Source organism: Chenopodium quinoa, unplaced genomic scaffold, assembly GCF_001683475.1.
Source record: "Chenopodium quinoa cultivar QQ74 unplaced genomic scaffold, ASM168347v1, whole genome shotgun sequence".
In the NCBI taxonomy this organism is placed as follows: Eukaryota; Viridiplantae; Streptophyta; class Magnoliopsida; order Caryophyllales; family Amaranthaceae; genus Chenopodium; species Chenopodium quinoa.
The window spans coordinates 5789530-5805530 of NW_018742914.1; the positions used below are offsets into that span (position 1 = coordinate 5789530).

Sequence of the window (16001 nt, forward strand, 5' to 3'; positions counted from 1 at the left end):
TTTCGTTTTTCCTTTTTTTTTCTTAGTAAATTAATTGTTGATTTTTTAATGTGTGTGGGTGTTGCAGCGGCTGTGTCAATGGCGGAATTTCAAGGAGTTGGTGGTGGTGTAGTTGCGCGATTTCGAGGAGTTAATGGTGGTGTTGTTGCGCGATTTTGCGGAGCTGATGGTGGTGTATATGCCCAATTTGAAGGACCTGGTGGTGGTATTTTTTTGGATCTGGTTGTTTTGTGCTATGAGGTATTCTCCTCTTGAGTATTTGTCAGTAGGAAATTTGTTAAATCAAAAATATCAATTCAAAAAGACGTGAGAAGTGTTTTTAAGCAAATCTAATTAAAGCATTAGTACCATTTCAATTTACCTGTAGTATCTCATTTTGATTAAAAACATGAGTTAGCTAATTTAAATAAAATTAGAATTAGCATTGTGTAATAAAAATTAATTTCTCATATAAATTTTGTTTAAGGATTTTATAAAGAGATTATGAACGAAATACAGTGATGTCTCTTGTAAATTTGTCTTATTAGTTTATTATTTAAATATAAACTTAGCTTCAGAAACTATTGATAGGGGAAATTGCTTTTGGAGGGTTTGGTGCTGTAATGTGTATCTATGTGAATTTAAAAATTTATAGAGGGGTTTTAGTGTGTACTAAGTTCCATTTTTTCTGAAGAGATAAAAATACCCTTTTTTTTTAAGCTATAATAATGATAAAAATAAACTAGTATATTTCAGATGTCTTTTTTGGTTGCAGTGTATTATTTAATAATTTTTGTGGAGAAGATATTTTTTTTATGATGTACTAGAACAATTTATATGGTCTGGTTTTTTTGGCTAATAAAATATATGGGATATGTCCTTTGCTTTATTCTTTATTATATATGTGTTCTGCATGTTTGGTTTGTTTCAATTTTCTGACTTGCTTCTTCTTTATCTTCTGTCTGAAAGAAAAGGTTTGTATGTGAAACTTTGCTGGGTAATTGGTTAATTAGATTTTGATAAAAATATAATATCATGGGTTTAATTCCTTATGGATCTCATTTGTACAGACAACATTGGATATTGACTTAATGAATCTTGAACTTTTATGCACCATAATTTCCTGGACATACATTGATGTACAATTATTTGAATTTAGTTATATTTTTTATAGGAAAGTAAAATAGAACAATTACTAGAAATTAGTTGTTTATGCATTTGTATTATTTTTGAAGCATTCAATTTGGTTACATAGCTTAATTTTTTTTGCCCTTGTGTTTTTTTGTTTTTCTTCTTTCTTTTTTTTTGGATAAAAAAAAGGGAAAAAAAAGAATAATTGTAGGTGTATGCACTTGGAGCTGGTTGTGCTGGTAAAATTAATTGCAGCTACTGGTGGTAAGTTTATTATTATTGATTTAACTTGGAATATTATAAGGTGGCTTGGTTTTCTTACATATGTTACCTTAGTTGTTGCACTTTGATTGTAGTTTAAGTTTAGAGGATGTATATGTTAAATGTTTTTTTTTCCCGGTTACAGGTTATGGCTATTCAGTCAAGCAAAATTGCCATTCCATTTCGACCTCTTTTAGGTCAATTGATTGATTGTTTAAATTTTCCTAAACCGGTTTATGGTTTCATAGATAGGGATAGGAATAATGCTTGTGTTCGTATTAGGACTGAATGTGGGAAGTCTGAATTTGTATTTTTCGGTGGGGAAGCTAACACAGTTGAGGAGTCCCAAGAGAGAGCAGCTCAAAAAGCTGTGCAGAAATTGATGAACCAGTTTGGGGTGCGGGTGAATGATTTTACATCCGATAGAGCAAGGATGTATCAGCTATGCAGTAAGCTTTTTAAGCATAAGGTGGTTGAGTTATGTAGTGAAAAAGGGATAGTGATGCCTGGTGCACAGAAGGTTTTGGGCAAAAAACCATCTGGTGATGTTGTTCATGTGACGATTGACTTTGTAGGATTTTTAGGAGCTGTTGTTACAAGGACTGGAGCAGAGGTGAGTCCATTAGAGACTATTTGGGTTGAAAATTTGGGCTTTGTGTCCTGGCTAACAGTGTCTTGCCCACATAATGGAGGTGAAATGGAATGCATATATAGTGATGCTTGTCCTGAGTTAGCTGATGCGAGGCAAAAAGCTGCCAAAAGAACTATTCATTACTTGGTGACTAAGTATAATCTAGAGATCATTGATGCTAATTATGGTGCAATTTTGGAGAAGCATGTTGCTTGCAGTGCTCTAAAGAGAAGGTTTTACCAATTAAAGGAGCATTTGACTGCCAGAGAGGAAAACTTTGCTACTGATGAATGCTTGACTCCTACTTCTGAGAGGTTTCGGATCCCTGAGATTGGTTTGCCTCCAGCTGCTCCAGTTAAAAGACGTTCGGTTACAGCATTAGATGCAGCATCTTCTTCTACTGTTAGAGTTGTTGAACCTTTGGTTTCTGGCATACCTGAATTAGAGATTGTATGGAAGCGGGCAAAGTTTGTTTAGCCTATATGGAGACTTACATTAGTATTTTGGGTAGAAAGTTGTATGCCTGGATATAGGTGTTTAGATTTAGCATTGATATATGCTTATTATCTTTCCTTTTGTCTTAGAGCCTAGGTCTATGAGTAGTAATGGCTGAAATTTTTCATTAGAAAACAGACTTGAAGGCTGTAATTGAAATATAATGTAATGTGTATCTTGAGTAATGAATGGATTAACTTTTTATTGTAGTTCTCATGACTTCTTAATTTAATATTGCTCTTTCATTAATTTTATTGTTAATTGTATGTCTTCTTGATTTTACAATGCTCTTTCATGTTTGGTGTTAAATATGTTCAGTATTTTATCTTTTTGAAGCTACATGGAAAATGTAAATACGGGTTTTAATTATGCATTAGCTTTTCTGTTTGCAGTAAATGGTAACTATTTATGTATACTGATATTCAAATTTCGATTGTATAACTTAGTTTATGTATGTATATAAGCATGTGAGGGAATAAGGAGAAAAGGAAATCTTTAAAGTAGGATTAGAGTTAAAGGAAGTAACAAGATGAGATAATGACAAGCTTCAATGGCTTTATAAAATAATACAAAGCAAGTATTGTTAATGATATGCACATGCTCTTATTAAGGTACAAAATAATGTAGTAGATTAGTAGAATTCATTTATTTTGTTTTGTGGCAGTAAAACAGGAGGATATTGCAATTTCAAATCGAGATCAGTGTAAAATTCAGGAATTATTGTTATAGGCTTAGATCACAGAAGTTTATGCAGAACAAATATTGGAACAGGTAAACATTTTCTTGAGTTGAAGGAGATATGCAAGTTAGTGTATTAGATTGATCAAATTTGTGAGGATTTAAATTGCAGAGCCTTTTAAATTGCACCTTTGTTTTTTATTAAAAAAACATCTTGTTAACTACACCTGCTGAGTATTTCTATATATGTTCTTTATACAGTTAATGACATAAACTGAGATCGTTAATAACTTGTGCAAATTGTTGAGATGTGCATGCAAATGGTTGACATGACTTGGTCTGCAGCAAAGTAATATGGGTATATCTGAAAATTTTGCATGATTCTTATGATAAGTCTTTCTATTTATATGCGCATTGCTATGTTCATTTATGATATTTATTTTATGTTCGAGTTGCTGAGTTATTGTTTTAATTGTTTATATGATAGCTGATGCACCTATTAATTTTAAGAGACCATCATTTCAAGGTCGAAAATCAAAGCGAATGAGTGCTTTGGTATCAACTCATAATTTTACTAGGTAAAATAGATGATTTAAAATAATAAAATTATTATTTTGGTGAACTAAATTCATAGGTTCTTTATTCTTTGTACAATCAAGCAGAACAACCAAGATCGAAAAAGCCTAAATCAAGACCTTCGAAATATATTGTACTTGAAAGTGGGTCATTTGCCTTACATTGAGTTACAAAAGTGAATATATATATATAGTCTTTTTTTATAAGATCTGGTTTAATTTCTTTTGGTCATGCTACAGAGAGGCCTTCAACTCACAGATCTACACCAACAAATGGCCAAAGTTCAAAACAGCTAAGGGATGCAGCTAAAAGTAAGGTTTAGTAGTAATTTCAGTTTATCTATTTTGCACACATACATAGTTTGCACAATCAAATTATCTCAAATACCCTTTAATGTTATTACAGAAACCCTTGCGACAACTATAGGAAAACCATTACCTAGGCATCCCTAGAATTATCTCCACCTACTTACTGTGATAAGTGTGGAGCTAAGAAGTTTGAGTTTGAAACTCTACATTTTTGCTGTGGTAATGGTGATATTAAAATAGCTGAGAATGAATATCCCCCTGAATTAATGAGGCTTTTTACTTCAAGAGATGAAGATGCTCTCCATTTTAGAAAAATATGCACGGTTATACAATAAACTTATTTGCTTTTAGTTCAATTGGAGGTAAAACTAATAGAGAAACATACAAAGGTATATATGTCTTTAAATTGCATGGCCAAATATATCATTCTGTACCAGACTTATTACCAGATGAGAATGGTCCAAAGTATCTGCAACTTTATTTCTATGATGGGCAAAATGAATTGAAACACAGAACAAACTGCTTTCCTGAATTAAGACAAGATGTTATTGACAAATTAATGCAAGTAACTAAAGATAATCCATATGCAAGATTTTTCCGCTCTTTGAAAGAAGTAAATGTTGATGAGCGTACTAACATTATAATAAATTCAAACACTGTACCAGATCAAAGAGTATATAATGCTCCCACTTCAGATGAAGTTGCTGTTATCTGGCCTGATAGTGTTTCGTCAAGTCAGAGTTCATGGCCACATGTTCTTGTAACAGCAAAGTCTTCAAAGTCTCATCGGATTGCTCATTTTTATGGGTGCTATGATCCTTTGCAGTATCCCTTGCTATTCCCAAGAGGTGAATGTGGTTGGCATCAGGGTTTAAAGAAAACTTCTTATGGTGGAGGCAGACAAGTGGCAACTGAACCTGATCCGATACAGTCCTGCGCAGTGCACACTCCGGCAAATTTTCTAGATGCAGAAGCTGCTCGTAAGTTCTTAAAAGAATAATGGTATTATTTTTAAAGCTGTTTTTATACTTGTGTTTCCTTATCGTATGCTTAATTTGAATTTTCTCTGGACTTTAATGTTTGTAGGAGCTTCTGGAAAACATACCAAAGCTGATAAGAATATCTCTGCAAGGGAGTACTATTGTTATAAGCTTCAAATTAGACTAGGAAACATGCTGTTAAGAGCAGGCCGTGCATTTTTGCAGTATATCACAGACATGTATATCAAAGTTGAAAACACAAGGTTAGATTTTTTTTCGGCAAAATCAGGATACAATAAGAGCGGATCTTTATAAAGGGATTCTAGACACTGTAGATAGTGGCCAGACAAGTGCAGCTAATGTTGGTCATAAGTTCATTTTGCCACCATCATTTATAGGAGGCCCTCGTGATATGAAAAGGAGATATCTGAATGCAATGGCTCTTGTGCAGAAATACGGGAAACCTGATCTCTTTGTCACTATGACCTGCAATGCAAATTGGCCAGAGATAAAAGAGGATTGCCACATGCTCATTTCCTATTGATTCTAGAGCAACAGCATAAGATGAAGTGTCCTGCTGATTATGATAAATATGTCTGTGCAGAAATACCTCCCGTTACTCAACCTGAGCTGCGTAAAATTTGTGTTAAGGCATATGATGCATGGACCATGTGGCCGCTTAAATCCAGAGTGTCCTTGTATGAGAAAGAAGGATAATGTTATTTCTTGTAAAAATGGGTATCCAAAACAATTCACCGTACAAACAACAACAAATAAAGATGGCTATCCATGCTATAAGAGAACTGATACTGGAGAACAATTGAAAGTCAGAAATGCTCAGTTAGATAACCGATGGGTTGTCCCTTATAACCCCTATCTCACATCACTCTTTGATTGTCATTTGAACGTAGAAGTTTGTTCAACTATTAAAGCAGTGAAATATTTATATAAGTATGTTTACAAGGGACACGATCGAGTGGCCTTCAATATTCTGGCTGAAGATAAAAATTGTAACGATGAAATTGCTCAGTTTCAGTCGGGGAGGTGGGTGTCGCCATGTGAGGCAGCTTGGAGAATTTTTGGATTTGATTTATTTGAGATGCATCCACCAGTCTTACCTTTGTCAGTTCATATTCCAGACATGAACACAGTTTGTGTACGCCCTTATGAACGTCTGGATGTTGGTATTGCAAGCGTGTTTATGGTAGGACTCAATTAACTGAGTTCTTCCGTATGAATGCAGCTACTGATAATGGTCTTGGTTACTCATATGTAGAATTTCCTGAACACTATAAGTGGGATGCTTCAGCAAAATCATGGTCCAAACGGAAAAATAAAAAATTGATGATAGGGCGATTAGCTTTTGTCGCTCCTTCGGAGGGTGAACGCTTTTACCTTCGGCTTCTATTATTGAATGTCAAAAGTCCAAAATCATTCACAGACTTGCGCACAGTTGAAGGTTATGTGTGTGCAACTTTTAAAGAAGCATGTCTAAGAGCTGGCATTTTGAAAGAGGACGATGCTGCAAGCATTTGTTTAGCAGAAGCAACTGAAATTCAGCTCCCTCGGGCTTTACGCCGACTATTTGCAACTGTTCTTATATTTTGTCAGCCGAGTAACCCTGAAGAATTATGGTTTAAATATTATTCTGCATTATCAGAAGATTTTGCACGCCAATACCCTGGTGTTGAAAACAAAGTTAAAAGATTAACTGTCAGATCAGTAGAGCAGCATTTAGAGGCCATGGGCAAGTCATTATCTGCTTGTGGTCTGGCTGTTTTAATGGAAGACACTGATAACCAGATTGATAGAATAAAAGACATTCAAGATGCTTTAGATGCTCCGATTCCTCAAAATTGTATAGAAAGTCGTGGCTTGCTTAATACGGCACAAAAGGAAATTTTTACTTGTATTATGCAGCATATCGTAGAAGGAAAACCAGGGGCATTTTTCGTAGATGGTCCTGGTGGAACTGGTAAAACGTTCTTATATAATGCATTATATGCTGAGATCCGCCTTATGAATAAGATTGTTTTACCTACTGCTACGTCTGGAATAGCTGCAGCAAATATTCCATCAGGTAGAACAGCACACTCAAGATTCAAAATTCCATTGGACAATGATGCTTCATTAGCTTGCAGTGTTTCTAAGCAAAGTAGCCTGGCAGCGTTAATAAAAGAAACAGCTCTTATAATATGGGATGAAGCATCTATGGCAAACAAGCAAAATCTAGAATCTCTAGACCTTTTATTACAAGACATATGTGATAGTGATGTGATATTTGGTGGGAAGGTAATTATCTTCGGTGGAGACTTTCGACAAGTGTTGCCTGTTGTTCCTAACAAGACTATTAGAGAAGCAGTGGAAGCAAGTATAGTGAGTTCTTATATATGGCAGCATTTGCGGAGATTCAGGTTAACTGAAAATCTAAGAGCTAGGGAAGATCCTTCATTTTCTCAGTTTTTACTTGCACTGGGAAACGGTGAACTGCAGCCCATGGAAAGTGATTTTTTTGAGTTGCCACCTCAGATAGTGCAGACTTTCCAGCCTGATGCTGATCCAATAGATGAGTTACTCGAATCTTCTTTTCCATAACTTGGTTCAGGTGCTCTGGACCCTCAAATCTTTTCAAGAAGGGCTGTTCTAACACCTATAAATGACGATGTAGATACTATAAATTCGTTCATGATTGAGAGATTCCCAGGACAAGCCATATCTTATACAAGCTATGACAGTGTCCTAGATGATAGTGGCAGCGTATATCCTACAGAAGTCCTGAATAAACTATGTCCAGGTGGAATGAGCCCTCACAATCTTGTGCTCAAAGAAAACTGCCCAGTAATATTGCTTAGAAACCTTCTGCCATCTTCTGGTTTATGCAATGGAACGCGCCTTATATGTAAAAGGTTTTTCCCTAATTTAATTGAGTGCGTGATTTCTATTGGACAGTATCAAGGGGAACATGTATTTATACCCAAAATTAAACTCAGACCATCAAGTTCTCAGAAATATCCTTTCCAATTTCAGAGGAACCAGTTTCCTATCAAGCTCAGCTTTGCAATGACTATAAACAAGTCACAGGGGCAAACTTTAGATCAAGTGTTAATATATCTCCCTCGTTCGTGTTTTTCACATGGTCAGTTATATGTGGCTCTCTCACGTGCACGGTCTGCAGATAAAGTGAAAGTTGTATCAGTGGCTCCTACTTCACAGCATTCAGAAAACTCTGTTAAAAATGTCGTATCTTAAGCTGTCCTAAAGCTAGCATGAGTAATTTAGGTGATTATACATTGTCTAAGCTTACTAAGTTGATTTTTCGAAATATATAATGGCAGTCCTAATTTTCGTGTTTTACTCTTATTTTGCAGGAGTAATCTAGGTGCTGTTAGATCATTCCTAAAATAAGCTAAGTCATGTGCAATCACTTTAGTAGTGGTCCAATGTTGAATTCCAAGTATGCCTTTTCTTTCACCTATTTGCTTGATACTAATATACTCTATTTTGCTGCAATCCATTTTAATGTGAATATACTAATTCATATATGGCATTAACTATGGGTGATATTTAATGACAATAATGGTTGGTTAGTGATTGTGGGTCATATCTTTCTTGTTTTAGATTTCTACTGTATATTATGTGTGTGTGTGTGATTGTTTTAACAGGGCTTTATGACTACTGTAATAAATTAATATGCTAATTGATTCCAATTATGCATTCTGAACTTTAATACATGTGATTTTTTTCAATGAATTCTTGTATGTGCTTTATTCTATAGCGTATGAGCAAAGATTACTTTTAGTAAATGTAGACACTTACTTTATTACTCTAGATCATAACTTGTTTTAAAATAGGTGTTTTGTATTAATGAGTTGTTGTTTGGAGAGTAATAAGTGTTTAGTTTTGAGTAAATTGCTATTTGGGTTTTCTGGCTTTGACATCACAAGGAAGGAGTGAACAGAAAATCTGTCTGGACTTTATTACATGTCTATAGGAAGAAAAAACCTAACTCAGGATTTATTGCTTGATGTTCAATTACAGATCTTCAGATGAACTAAATATTATGCCATATACTTTAATTTCAGGTCCTTCAACGGTTCAGAAGATTCCTCCGGAGCAATTTTGCTGGCATGGTTTTGTGATAACTAAAGCATTAGCCCTTAGGTTTAGAAAAGAAGTGTATAAGCATCTTGTTAATTGTTTCTTGATCATCAGGAAAACCATGCATAAATTGGTTTTCTGTCAAGCTTTCGCCTTACATATTTTCATGTAGCATACACTTATAGTGGACACAATACTTTTAATTATAATTCTCCTTTGATTATAACTGATATTGTTTAGAGCAATTAGAATGATTGATGGTTGAAATTAAACTATGTTTGCTTCACTATTTAACATTATTGGTTGTAAGAGCAATTAGAATAATTAATGGTTGTTTCTGATTTATTTATTTAGTTAAAGATCTAATGTGATTTCAAACCCTTGATTTCTTTTGCTCTATTTTGTCGTGCAAGAAGATACCCTTATTGTTAGGCTTCATGGATCAACGTCAATCTGCAAATGACATAAGCAGGTCAGTGGTTTTAATGATTTTTCAAAGGTCGCTGCTCTTATTCCCTTAATACATCATTTTTATTCATGATTATTCTTTTTTTCTTTTTATTTATTTTTCGGTTTTTTATTCCTGAATAAGTTGATTCATAATGCTATTTTAATTGTTAGCTGGTGCTTTATTTCTATTTTTATACAATTAATGGTCATATGGCTTTCAACTAAAATATCTGGTTTTGATTAGTTGGAACTCTGGTCTCACTCTTTCAGTGTAATACTAAGGCAACCATTGCAGCTCATTGCATCAAGCGGATAAAGGACAATTATGAATTCAAATTCAACAGATAGCTTAGGTAGAATCTAAAAGTTTAAATCTATTGAATTTATTTTAGACTTACTGAACTTGTGCTGTAATGCTTGGGTAGAGTGATCAATGGTGTGCTTATTCATAGTACTGGTATGTTTGCTTGTAGATTGCTGGAATAGTTTGAAGAGCGGAACAAAAGAAGAGAGTATATATTTTTTCAGATTTCTGAGCTCTGGAACCATTGAAGCCCTTAAGAAATGTGACGCTGATAGCATCATGTGGTCTACAAGTTCGTAAATCTATGGATTCGTATATTTGTATTTATTCAATGAATTCAATGACATATTGACATGGAGTATTTTATATTCAACCTTAGTTCCCTAAGAGTTTATATTTCTGCATGGATTTTAAACTGGAGTATTTGCTTGCAGGTAGTATTAGACAATGGCATTGCTCGAGTGACAATATCTAAACCACGAGAAATTGTTACTGGACTAGCTTATAATGGCATTGACAATTTGCTTGAATCTCGAAATCTTGAGGACCATAGAAGGTAAACATTCTATATAATCAGATTTGTACAGTCATTTTTCTTAATGAAATCAATACTTCAGTCAGTCTCTATATACAATCTAGAAACAAAATTCAAGATAATGAAAGAAAAGTTGATCATCACATGTGGAATTTTTAATTTTTTCTGCTTGTTTAATGATATATTTAACTGTGAAATGTATGCATGTATTGGGAACTTGTTTAGAATGATGCTAATACACCAGGGACATTTGACATGTTTGTTCTTCTTGCCTTTTTGTTTCTTAGTTTACCCAAATTAAATGGATAAACTTGTAAATGTTAGGCTTAGTTTTACAGATTTGACTAAGGCTATTTGCTAACTGTATGCAAGATTAAAGCAACAACTTTTCAGGTGATTATGTTACATGATGATCAGGTGGAAGTTTTCTTTTGTAGACAGTGGGATCCTTCACTCAAGGGCAAGTTATTCCCATTGAATATTGATAAAAGGTAGTTGCTTTAATCTTCACCATATTATATAAACTTCTACTTTTTATAGAGCACACTTCCTCCTTTATATATTAGTACCCCTCTCTCTTGAAATAGTTGTCATGTTAATAATGTAATTAAATCCAATAATTGTTAAACTTTTAGGTCTATAATGCTTCGTGGCTCATCCAGGTCATATACCTATGCAATCTATGAGCATATGAAAGATTGACCGGGCTTCAGCTTGGGTGAAACTAAGGTCACATTCAAGCTCAATAAACGGTGGTATAAAGAAACTGATTTCTTTGGACAGGTTTCACGGCAAACCAAATTAATTAGAAGAAATTTAGGCAACAAAGCATGATATGTTTAGTCCTGAGGCTGTTCTGTTGACAAGCCCTGTTAAACCAAACATTAAAGGAGAGGTATCATAATTTCTTATCTCATGTAGATAAAAGTTGATTATGCATTGGTTTTAAGTATTTTTATGATTTGTTCGATCATGTTTAGTGAATATATGAATTGTTATATTATATAGGTTGATGAAAAGTATCAGTATTCATGTGACAACAAAGAGATAAAAAACCATATACGCTTAAATTACAGCCTACTAAAGTGAACTATTTAAATTAACTTTCTATCATAAAATAAAAGTTAATATTAAAAGCTGTACAATATTTCACATTTCTATATTTCTATATATATATATAGGTCTGCTATGATTATGACTTGTTGTAAAGCCACTCCCTTAAAAAAAGAAAAATTGTTTTCTGGGATATGGTTATCCATATATAAAAGCAAGATATTATTATTCTATTACTTATAAAAACAATAAACTTTTCCAGGCTTTATAAAGTATTATAAAAGTACAGTGAGCAGCTGAAAATCTTTACCTAAAGTATGGAATGAACAGTGTTAACAGTAAAGAAGAAAAAACTTACATTGGTTATTCTGAACTTATTACCAGAACCTTCCCCAATTACTGTATTCTAGCTATTTCCTATTTTTTAAATTTGTACTAACTCATATAAAAAGTGTTTCATCTTTGGCATTTCGTTTTTTTTCACAGAAGAATCAACCAAAGTAGCAGTGACTTACTCAGCCATGGCAGGTATGGTCCCTTCTTTTATAGATTGCTTCCATTATCCTTTAGCTCAATTATTGTTAATGTTTTTCCTATATAAATTCCTTATTGTGTACTTGATTAACTAATATTTAATATTAAATGTTATAACATTTTACATTATCATGTATAACTACTGCTATACAAAATAACATGAAAGCATTTGTATACACGGATCAAAAATACAAAACAGCTAGACAGAAGCCAGAGTATGTGTACTTGGATCAGTTAAATGTAGCATGCAAGACTTATATAGTAAGAGTAGTTGTTGCTGAAAAAGGAAGGGACACACTATCCTCCAAAAAAACAGTTAGATTCCAAACTTTACTTCTAAAGGATGAAAAGGTATGCATTTATTACTTTATACATGTAAATATCACACTAACTTTATTACAATTATGATGCAACTGAGAGAATATTCCTAACTGTAATCTAAATCATATCAAGCATTTAGGTAGGCTTAAAGAGTTATGGTAGGCTGTACAGAAATTACATTAACTACTCTTGTAATAATCATGCTTATGCTATAATCATGCTTTTACTTATGTTATAACCTTAATCAGCTCAAGGTTCAGTTAAATATAGTACACATGAAGCTAGAATATAATGCAATCCTAATTATGTTTAAATGTTCATGATTCAAGTGAAATATAAAGTATATAGCTTATTATAGTTAAATCTTTTGAGTAACCTTTTTATTCTTTTATAATATAAATTACATCAATGTTAAAATCACTTTATTTTAGCAAAAATAATGTTAAATAAAGCACATATTTTGTGGCACTTTAATTAAATCTCAAACAAAAGATGCCTTATTCTACAAATCTAATAGCAAATTATATATAATTAATAAGTTTAAGGGACCTTATAATATAGTTATAAAGCTCACCTTGTTTCACTATCATTTTCTGCTTTATAGGGTAATAGGATGCGTGGTACTTTATTTGGCGATCAAATTGAAGCATTTGAAGAAGCATTACAGTACCTAGGTGAATACGACATTTCTGCTGCACCTATTAAATTCATTGACGAAAAATGGAGAACTGAGCTTGATCAGTTTCCGTACCAAATGGCTTTTGGTAGTAGAACTGTGATCCAGCCAGTTCATCCAGAGCTCGGACCAATTATGCCTAACTATCAACCCATTGCAAGTATACCTCGTACAGTTGATCCTGATGAGAAATACGGTATATTGCACTCACATAACAGTTTCACATAAAAAAAACAATTAAAAAACACTAACAAACTTATCTGAATTCACAGATATCGTAGGTGTGGTGTTATATGTTGAAGAAGAGCCAAGGAAAATTGAAGCCAGAGATGGAAAGCGAGAGAGCTTCGTACGAGAAATAGTCGTTACTGATGAAAGGTTAAAATCAGTTCACCTAAATGTTCAGGATTAGTAAAAATAATATTTGATATATATTACAATTTGGAATCACTAACAATAAGTATTTCATGTAGCAGTTGCGATCAACCGCTCACCATCTCATTGTGGAATGATCTAACAACACCCAAATTCTTCGACAAATTACCTAATTGGGCAGAAGCATTCCAGGTTATAGGTTTTAGAGCTCTTAAACCATATACTCGCCGTGGTAAGACAAAAACTATTGTACTTTAGATCCCAGGTGATTTTTTACTATGACAAAATTAACACTATCTGTTTTATTTAGGTTTTTCAATGAATTCTGGTATGTCTACTCGAATAATCTATAAACCTGAAGGGGATCGAGCGCGTGAGCTGTCTGACTGGTAATCACTAAAACTTAGCCTAGCAAAAACAATAACCATTATAGTATGCTGATCATCTCTATAATGAATAATGTGCAGGGCTAACCTCTTCCACCAGAAGATATTAGATAGACAAACTAGAGTATTAGAGGTTAAGTACCCAGGTGAAAACAAAAAAATTGTTTCCATTGTTGAACTGAGACGGAAAAAGGTGAACTATAATTCATTACAGCCTCTTCCAAGGTTTACAACTTACTAAAAATTAAGTGTGCATGCTCTAACTGATATTTTGTGAATTATAATACATGTGTAGCCAAGCAACACCATACAGGAAGAACTTCTATGGATAGAGGTAACCATTCAGAATGCAGAATTAGAAAAAGTGCACGCGTACACAGGCTGTTCAAACTGCTGGAAAAGAACCAACCTTCCATTGCAGAAGCGTTATTCTTGCACTTCTTGTTATAAGAAAGAATGCATATGCACTGAGAGGTATAACACTAGCTCTTTTTAAACACCAACATTTTTTGTTGATATTGTACCTAACAAAAATTCCTGTGAGTTCATGCCAGGACAACCTTTAAGTTTGAGGCTAGCGATGGCACAGGCACTATGGCATTCACCACTTTTAACGATGACACAGAAAGACTGTTTAGGAGAAGTGCAGCTGAAATTTATGCCATAAAAGAAGCGGTAAATTACAATTACCATGTACCTACCTTTTAATTTTTGAAACAGTTTATATATGCCATGTAAATTTCCAAAGAATACTTGAAAGTTCTTATTTCATAAAATTAAAATTATAAGTAAAAAAATTAATAAGATTAAATAAGCTTAAGATACATCTAGAATATAGATTTTCCAATAGACAATCACCCATGAGATGTTTAAAGGTCCAGTAGACTTGAAAAAGTCAAACACTCTTATCTTATGCCTTAGAAACCAAGAACACAAAAAAACCATTATTAGCAAAATTGTCAACGGTTAAAATGTCATGCCTCAATTGACAATGAATTGTTGAGTAATGTTGCTAATCAGTCCCGCATAGAAAGATTTATAAATAAAAAAGAAAGGTAAAAAAAAAAGGCAGAAAAGAAATATAGTCATCTAATTAGATAATATTAGTGTAATACACAGTCAAAGTTATATATTATAATATTTACAAATTTTGATATAATACTAATACTTGCCATGATGATAAATACAATGCAGGATGACCACAATGCATTCGAGGCTATTCAAGACATGCTTAGCAGCAAACCGTTCTACATTAAAGTAGGACCTACTTCGCATTTAGGCCAGAACAATGTTCTAGAATGGACTCTCAAGGGTATATAACTTAAGGAAGAACCTGAGACACCAGAAGTTTTGTAACCATTTGAAGGCACCTCCAACCAAGCAAAAGATGCAAATGAAAAGGAAAAACATCAATCTATGGAACAAGGGAATCCAGAACCAGTCATTCCAACCCCAAACATGAAGGGTTCTTCAGAAAAACATACACAAGATAGCCCTTTCACTCAAACACTGGAGTTAACTCAAGGAGATATCGAATCGCTTAAGCGAAAGAAAGCTTTAGGGAAAACTCCTGTCCAATTCCAAGATGAGGAAACTGAATACGAGCCACCGCTATCACAATTCCGTGCAAAAAAGAAACTTTGCTTCGGCGGAATGACTCCAGAGAAGAACTAGACAGCCCAAGAACCAGAGATATCACCAAGAAAGGATCAAGCTCAAGATGAAACTGTCCCCCTGAAAACTGACAAGAAGGAAGCCAAACCTGTAACTGTGAAGTCTGAGAAGCCGAAATAATCTTCCATCAAATCTGCCACGACAAATGATAAGGTGGTGAACTACAAAAAATATACATAATAGCCTAATGGAGTACTGCAGAACAACAATCTAAGGTGCACTACCTGCACATCATCTAAGTATTAAATATTTTGCTAAATTACAAATATATGGACAACTATAAGAAATTCTCTTTTGCTCAGAATGCTAAGCACAATAGATAGTTTCCCATGTATTTACATAAAACTCCAGCATCGTGTAGTAATTAATCTTCAACTTACTTTCAAAATTTCATGTATATAGAAGTAAGATGCTGTAGGAGTTGCTCTTTTGAGGGTTTCCCAGGAACAGTAACAACAGTTAGTGTTCCTGGCAAACACCATAATTAGATCAAGGTCTAATGTATTGCTATATTACAAGAGATGTTAAATTATATCTATAAAAATATAGTAGTTTA

General features: G+C 33.7%; 4 protein-coding genes and 2 long non-coding RNA genes across 8 annotated transcripts; all 6 read left to right on the forward strand.

Moving 5' to 3' along the window:
* Positions 1–18: 18 nt before the first annotated feature.
* On the forward strand, positions 19–2711 carry LOC110728012. Its single transcript, XM_021907614.1, has 3 exons — positions 19–240; positions 1300–1374; positions 1517–2711. The coding sequence occupies exon 3, from the start codon at positions 1520–1522 to the stop codon at positions 2477–2479; it is 960 nt and encodes a 319-aa protein (XP_021763306.1). The 5' UTR covers positions 19–240; positions 1300–1374; positions 1517–1519; the 3' UTR covers positions 2480–2711.
* Positions 2712–3829: 1118 nt separating this feature from the next.
* Positions 3830–4879, forward strand: LOC110728015. The gene is made up of 3 exons (XR_002512634.1): positions 3830–3894; positions 3991–4062; positions 4725–4879. It is a non-coding gene; the product is annotated as an uncharacterized LOC110728015 (long non-coding RNA).
* A 752-nt stretch (positions 4880–5631) lies between these two features.
* On the forward strand, positions 5632–8236 carry LOC110727683. The gene is made up of 3 exons (XM_021907264.1): positions 5632–6223; positions 6283–7945; positions 8067–8236. The coding sequence occupies exons 1-2, from the start codon at positions 5632–5634 to the stop codon at positions 7632–7634; spliced, it is 1944 nt and encodes a 647-aa protein (XP_021762956.1). The 3' UTR covers positions 7635–7945; positions 8067–8236.
* On the forward strand, positions 7725–8288 carry LOC110727684 (ATP-dependent DNA helicase PIF1-like). Its single transcript, XM_021907265.1, has one exon. The coding sequence runs from the start codon at positions 7725–7727 to the stop codon at positions 8286–8288; it is 564 nt and encodes a 187-aa protein (XP_021762957.1).
* Positions 8289–9875: 1587 nt separating this feature from the next.
* LOC110728014 lies at positions 9876–11990 on the forward strand. Of its 3 annotated transcripts, none has more exons than XR_002512631.1 (6): positions 9876–9940; positions 10061–10183; positions 10326–10447; positions 10806–10917; positions 11062–11321; positions 11966–11990. It is a non-coding gene; the product is annotated as an uncharacterized LOC110728014 (long non-coding RNA). The 3 variants fall into 3 exon arrangements; XR_002512632.1 differs by having other exon boundaries at positions 10820–10917; XR_002512633.1 differs by having other exon boundaries at positions 10844–10917.
* Positions 11991–12172: 182 nt separating this feature from the next.
* On the forward strand, positions 12173–16001 carry LOC110727685 (replication protein A 70 kDa DNA-binding subunit B-like). Its single transcript, XM_021907266.1, has 9 exons — positions 12173–12364; positions 12939–13206; positions 13313–13388; positions 13487–13617; positions 13696–13774; positions 13853–13964; positions 14067–14245; positions 14326–14446; positions 14966–16001. Exons 1-9 carry the CDS (start codon positions 12173–12175, stop codon positions 15089–15091), a joined length of 1284 nt encoding a protein of 427 aa, XP_021762958.1. The 3' UTR covers positions 15092–16001.

What these genes read in the sequence shown, in the direction of transcription:
- LOC110728012 (XM_021907614.1), top strand. Translation starts at nt 1,520, where the DNA reads ATGGCTATTCAGTCAAGCAAAATTGCCATTCCATTTCGACCTCTTTTA.
- LOC110727683 (XM_021907264.1), top strand. Translation starts at nt 5,632, where the DNA reads ATGTCTGTGCAGAAATACCTCCCGTTACTCAACCTGAGCTGCGTAAAA. An exon ending in TTATGAACGTCTGGATGTTG is followed by an intron (nt 6,224 to 6,282) that starts GTATTGCAAGCG and finishes GTATGAATGCAG; the next exon opens with CTACTGATAATGGTCTTGGT.
- LOC110727684 (XM_021907265.1), top strand. Translation starts at nt 7,725, where the DNA reads ATGATTGAGAGATTCCCAGGACAAGCCATATCTTATACAAGCTATGAC.
- LOC110727685 (XM_021907266.1), top strand. Translation starts at nt 12,173, where the DNA reads ATGAAAGCATTTGTATACACGGATCAAAAATACAAAACAGCTAGACAG. An exon ending in ATAGTCGTTACTGATGAAAG is followed by an intron (nt 13,389 to 13,486) that starts GTTAAAATCAGT and finishes TTCATGTAGCAG; the next exon opens with TTGCGATCAACCGCTCACCA. An exon ending in GAATGCATATGCACTGAGAG is followed by an intron (nt 14,246 to 14,325) that starts GTATAACACTAG and finishes AGTTCATGCCAG; the next exon opens with GACAACCTTTAAGTTTGAGG.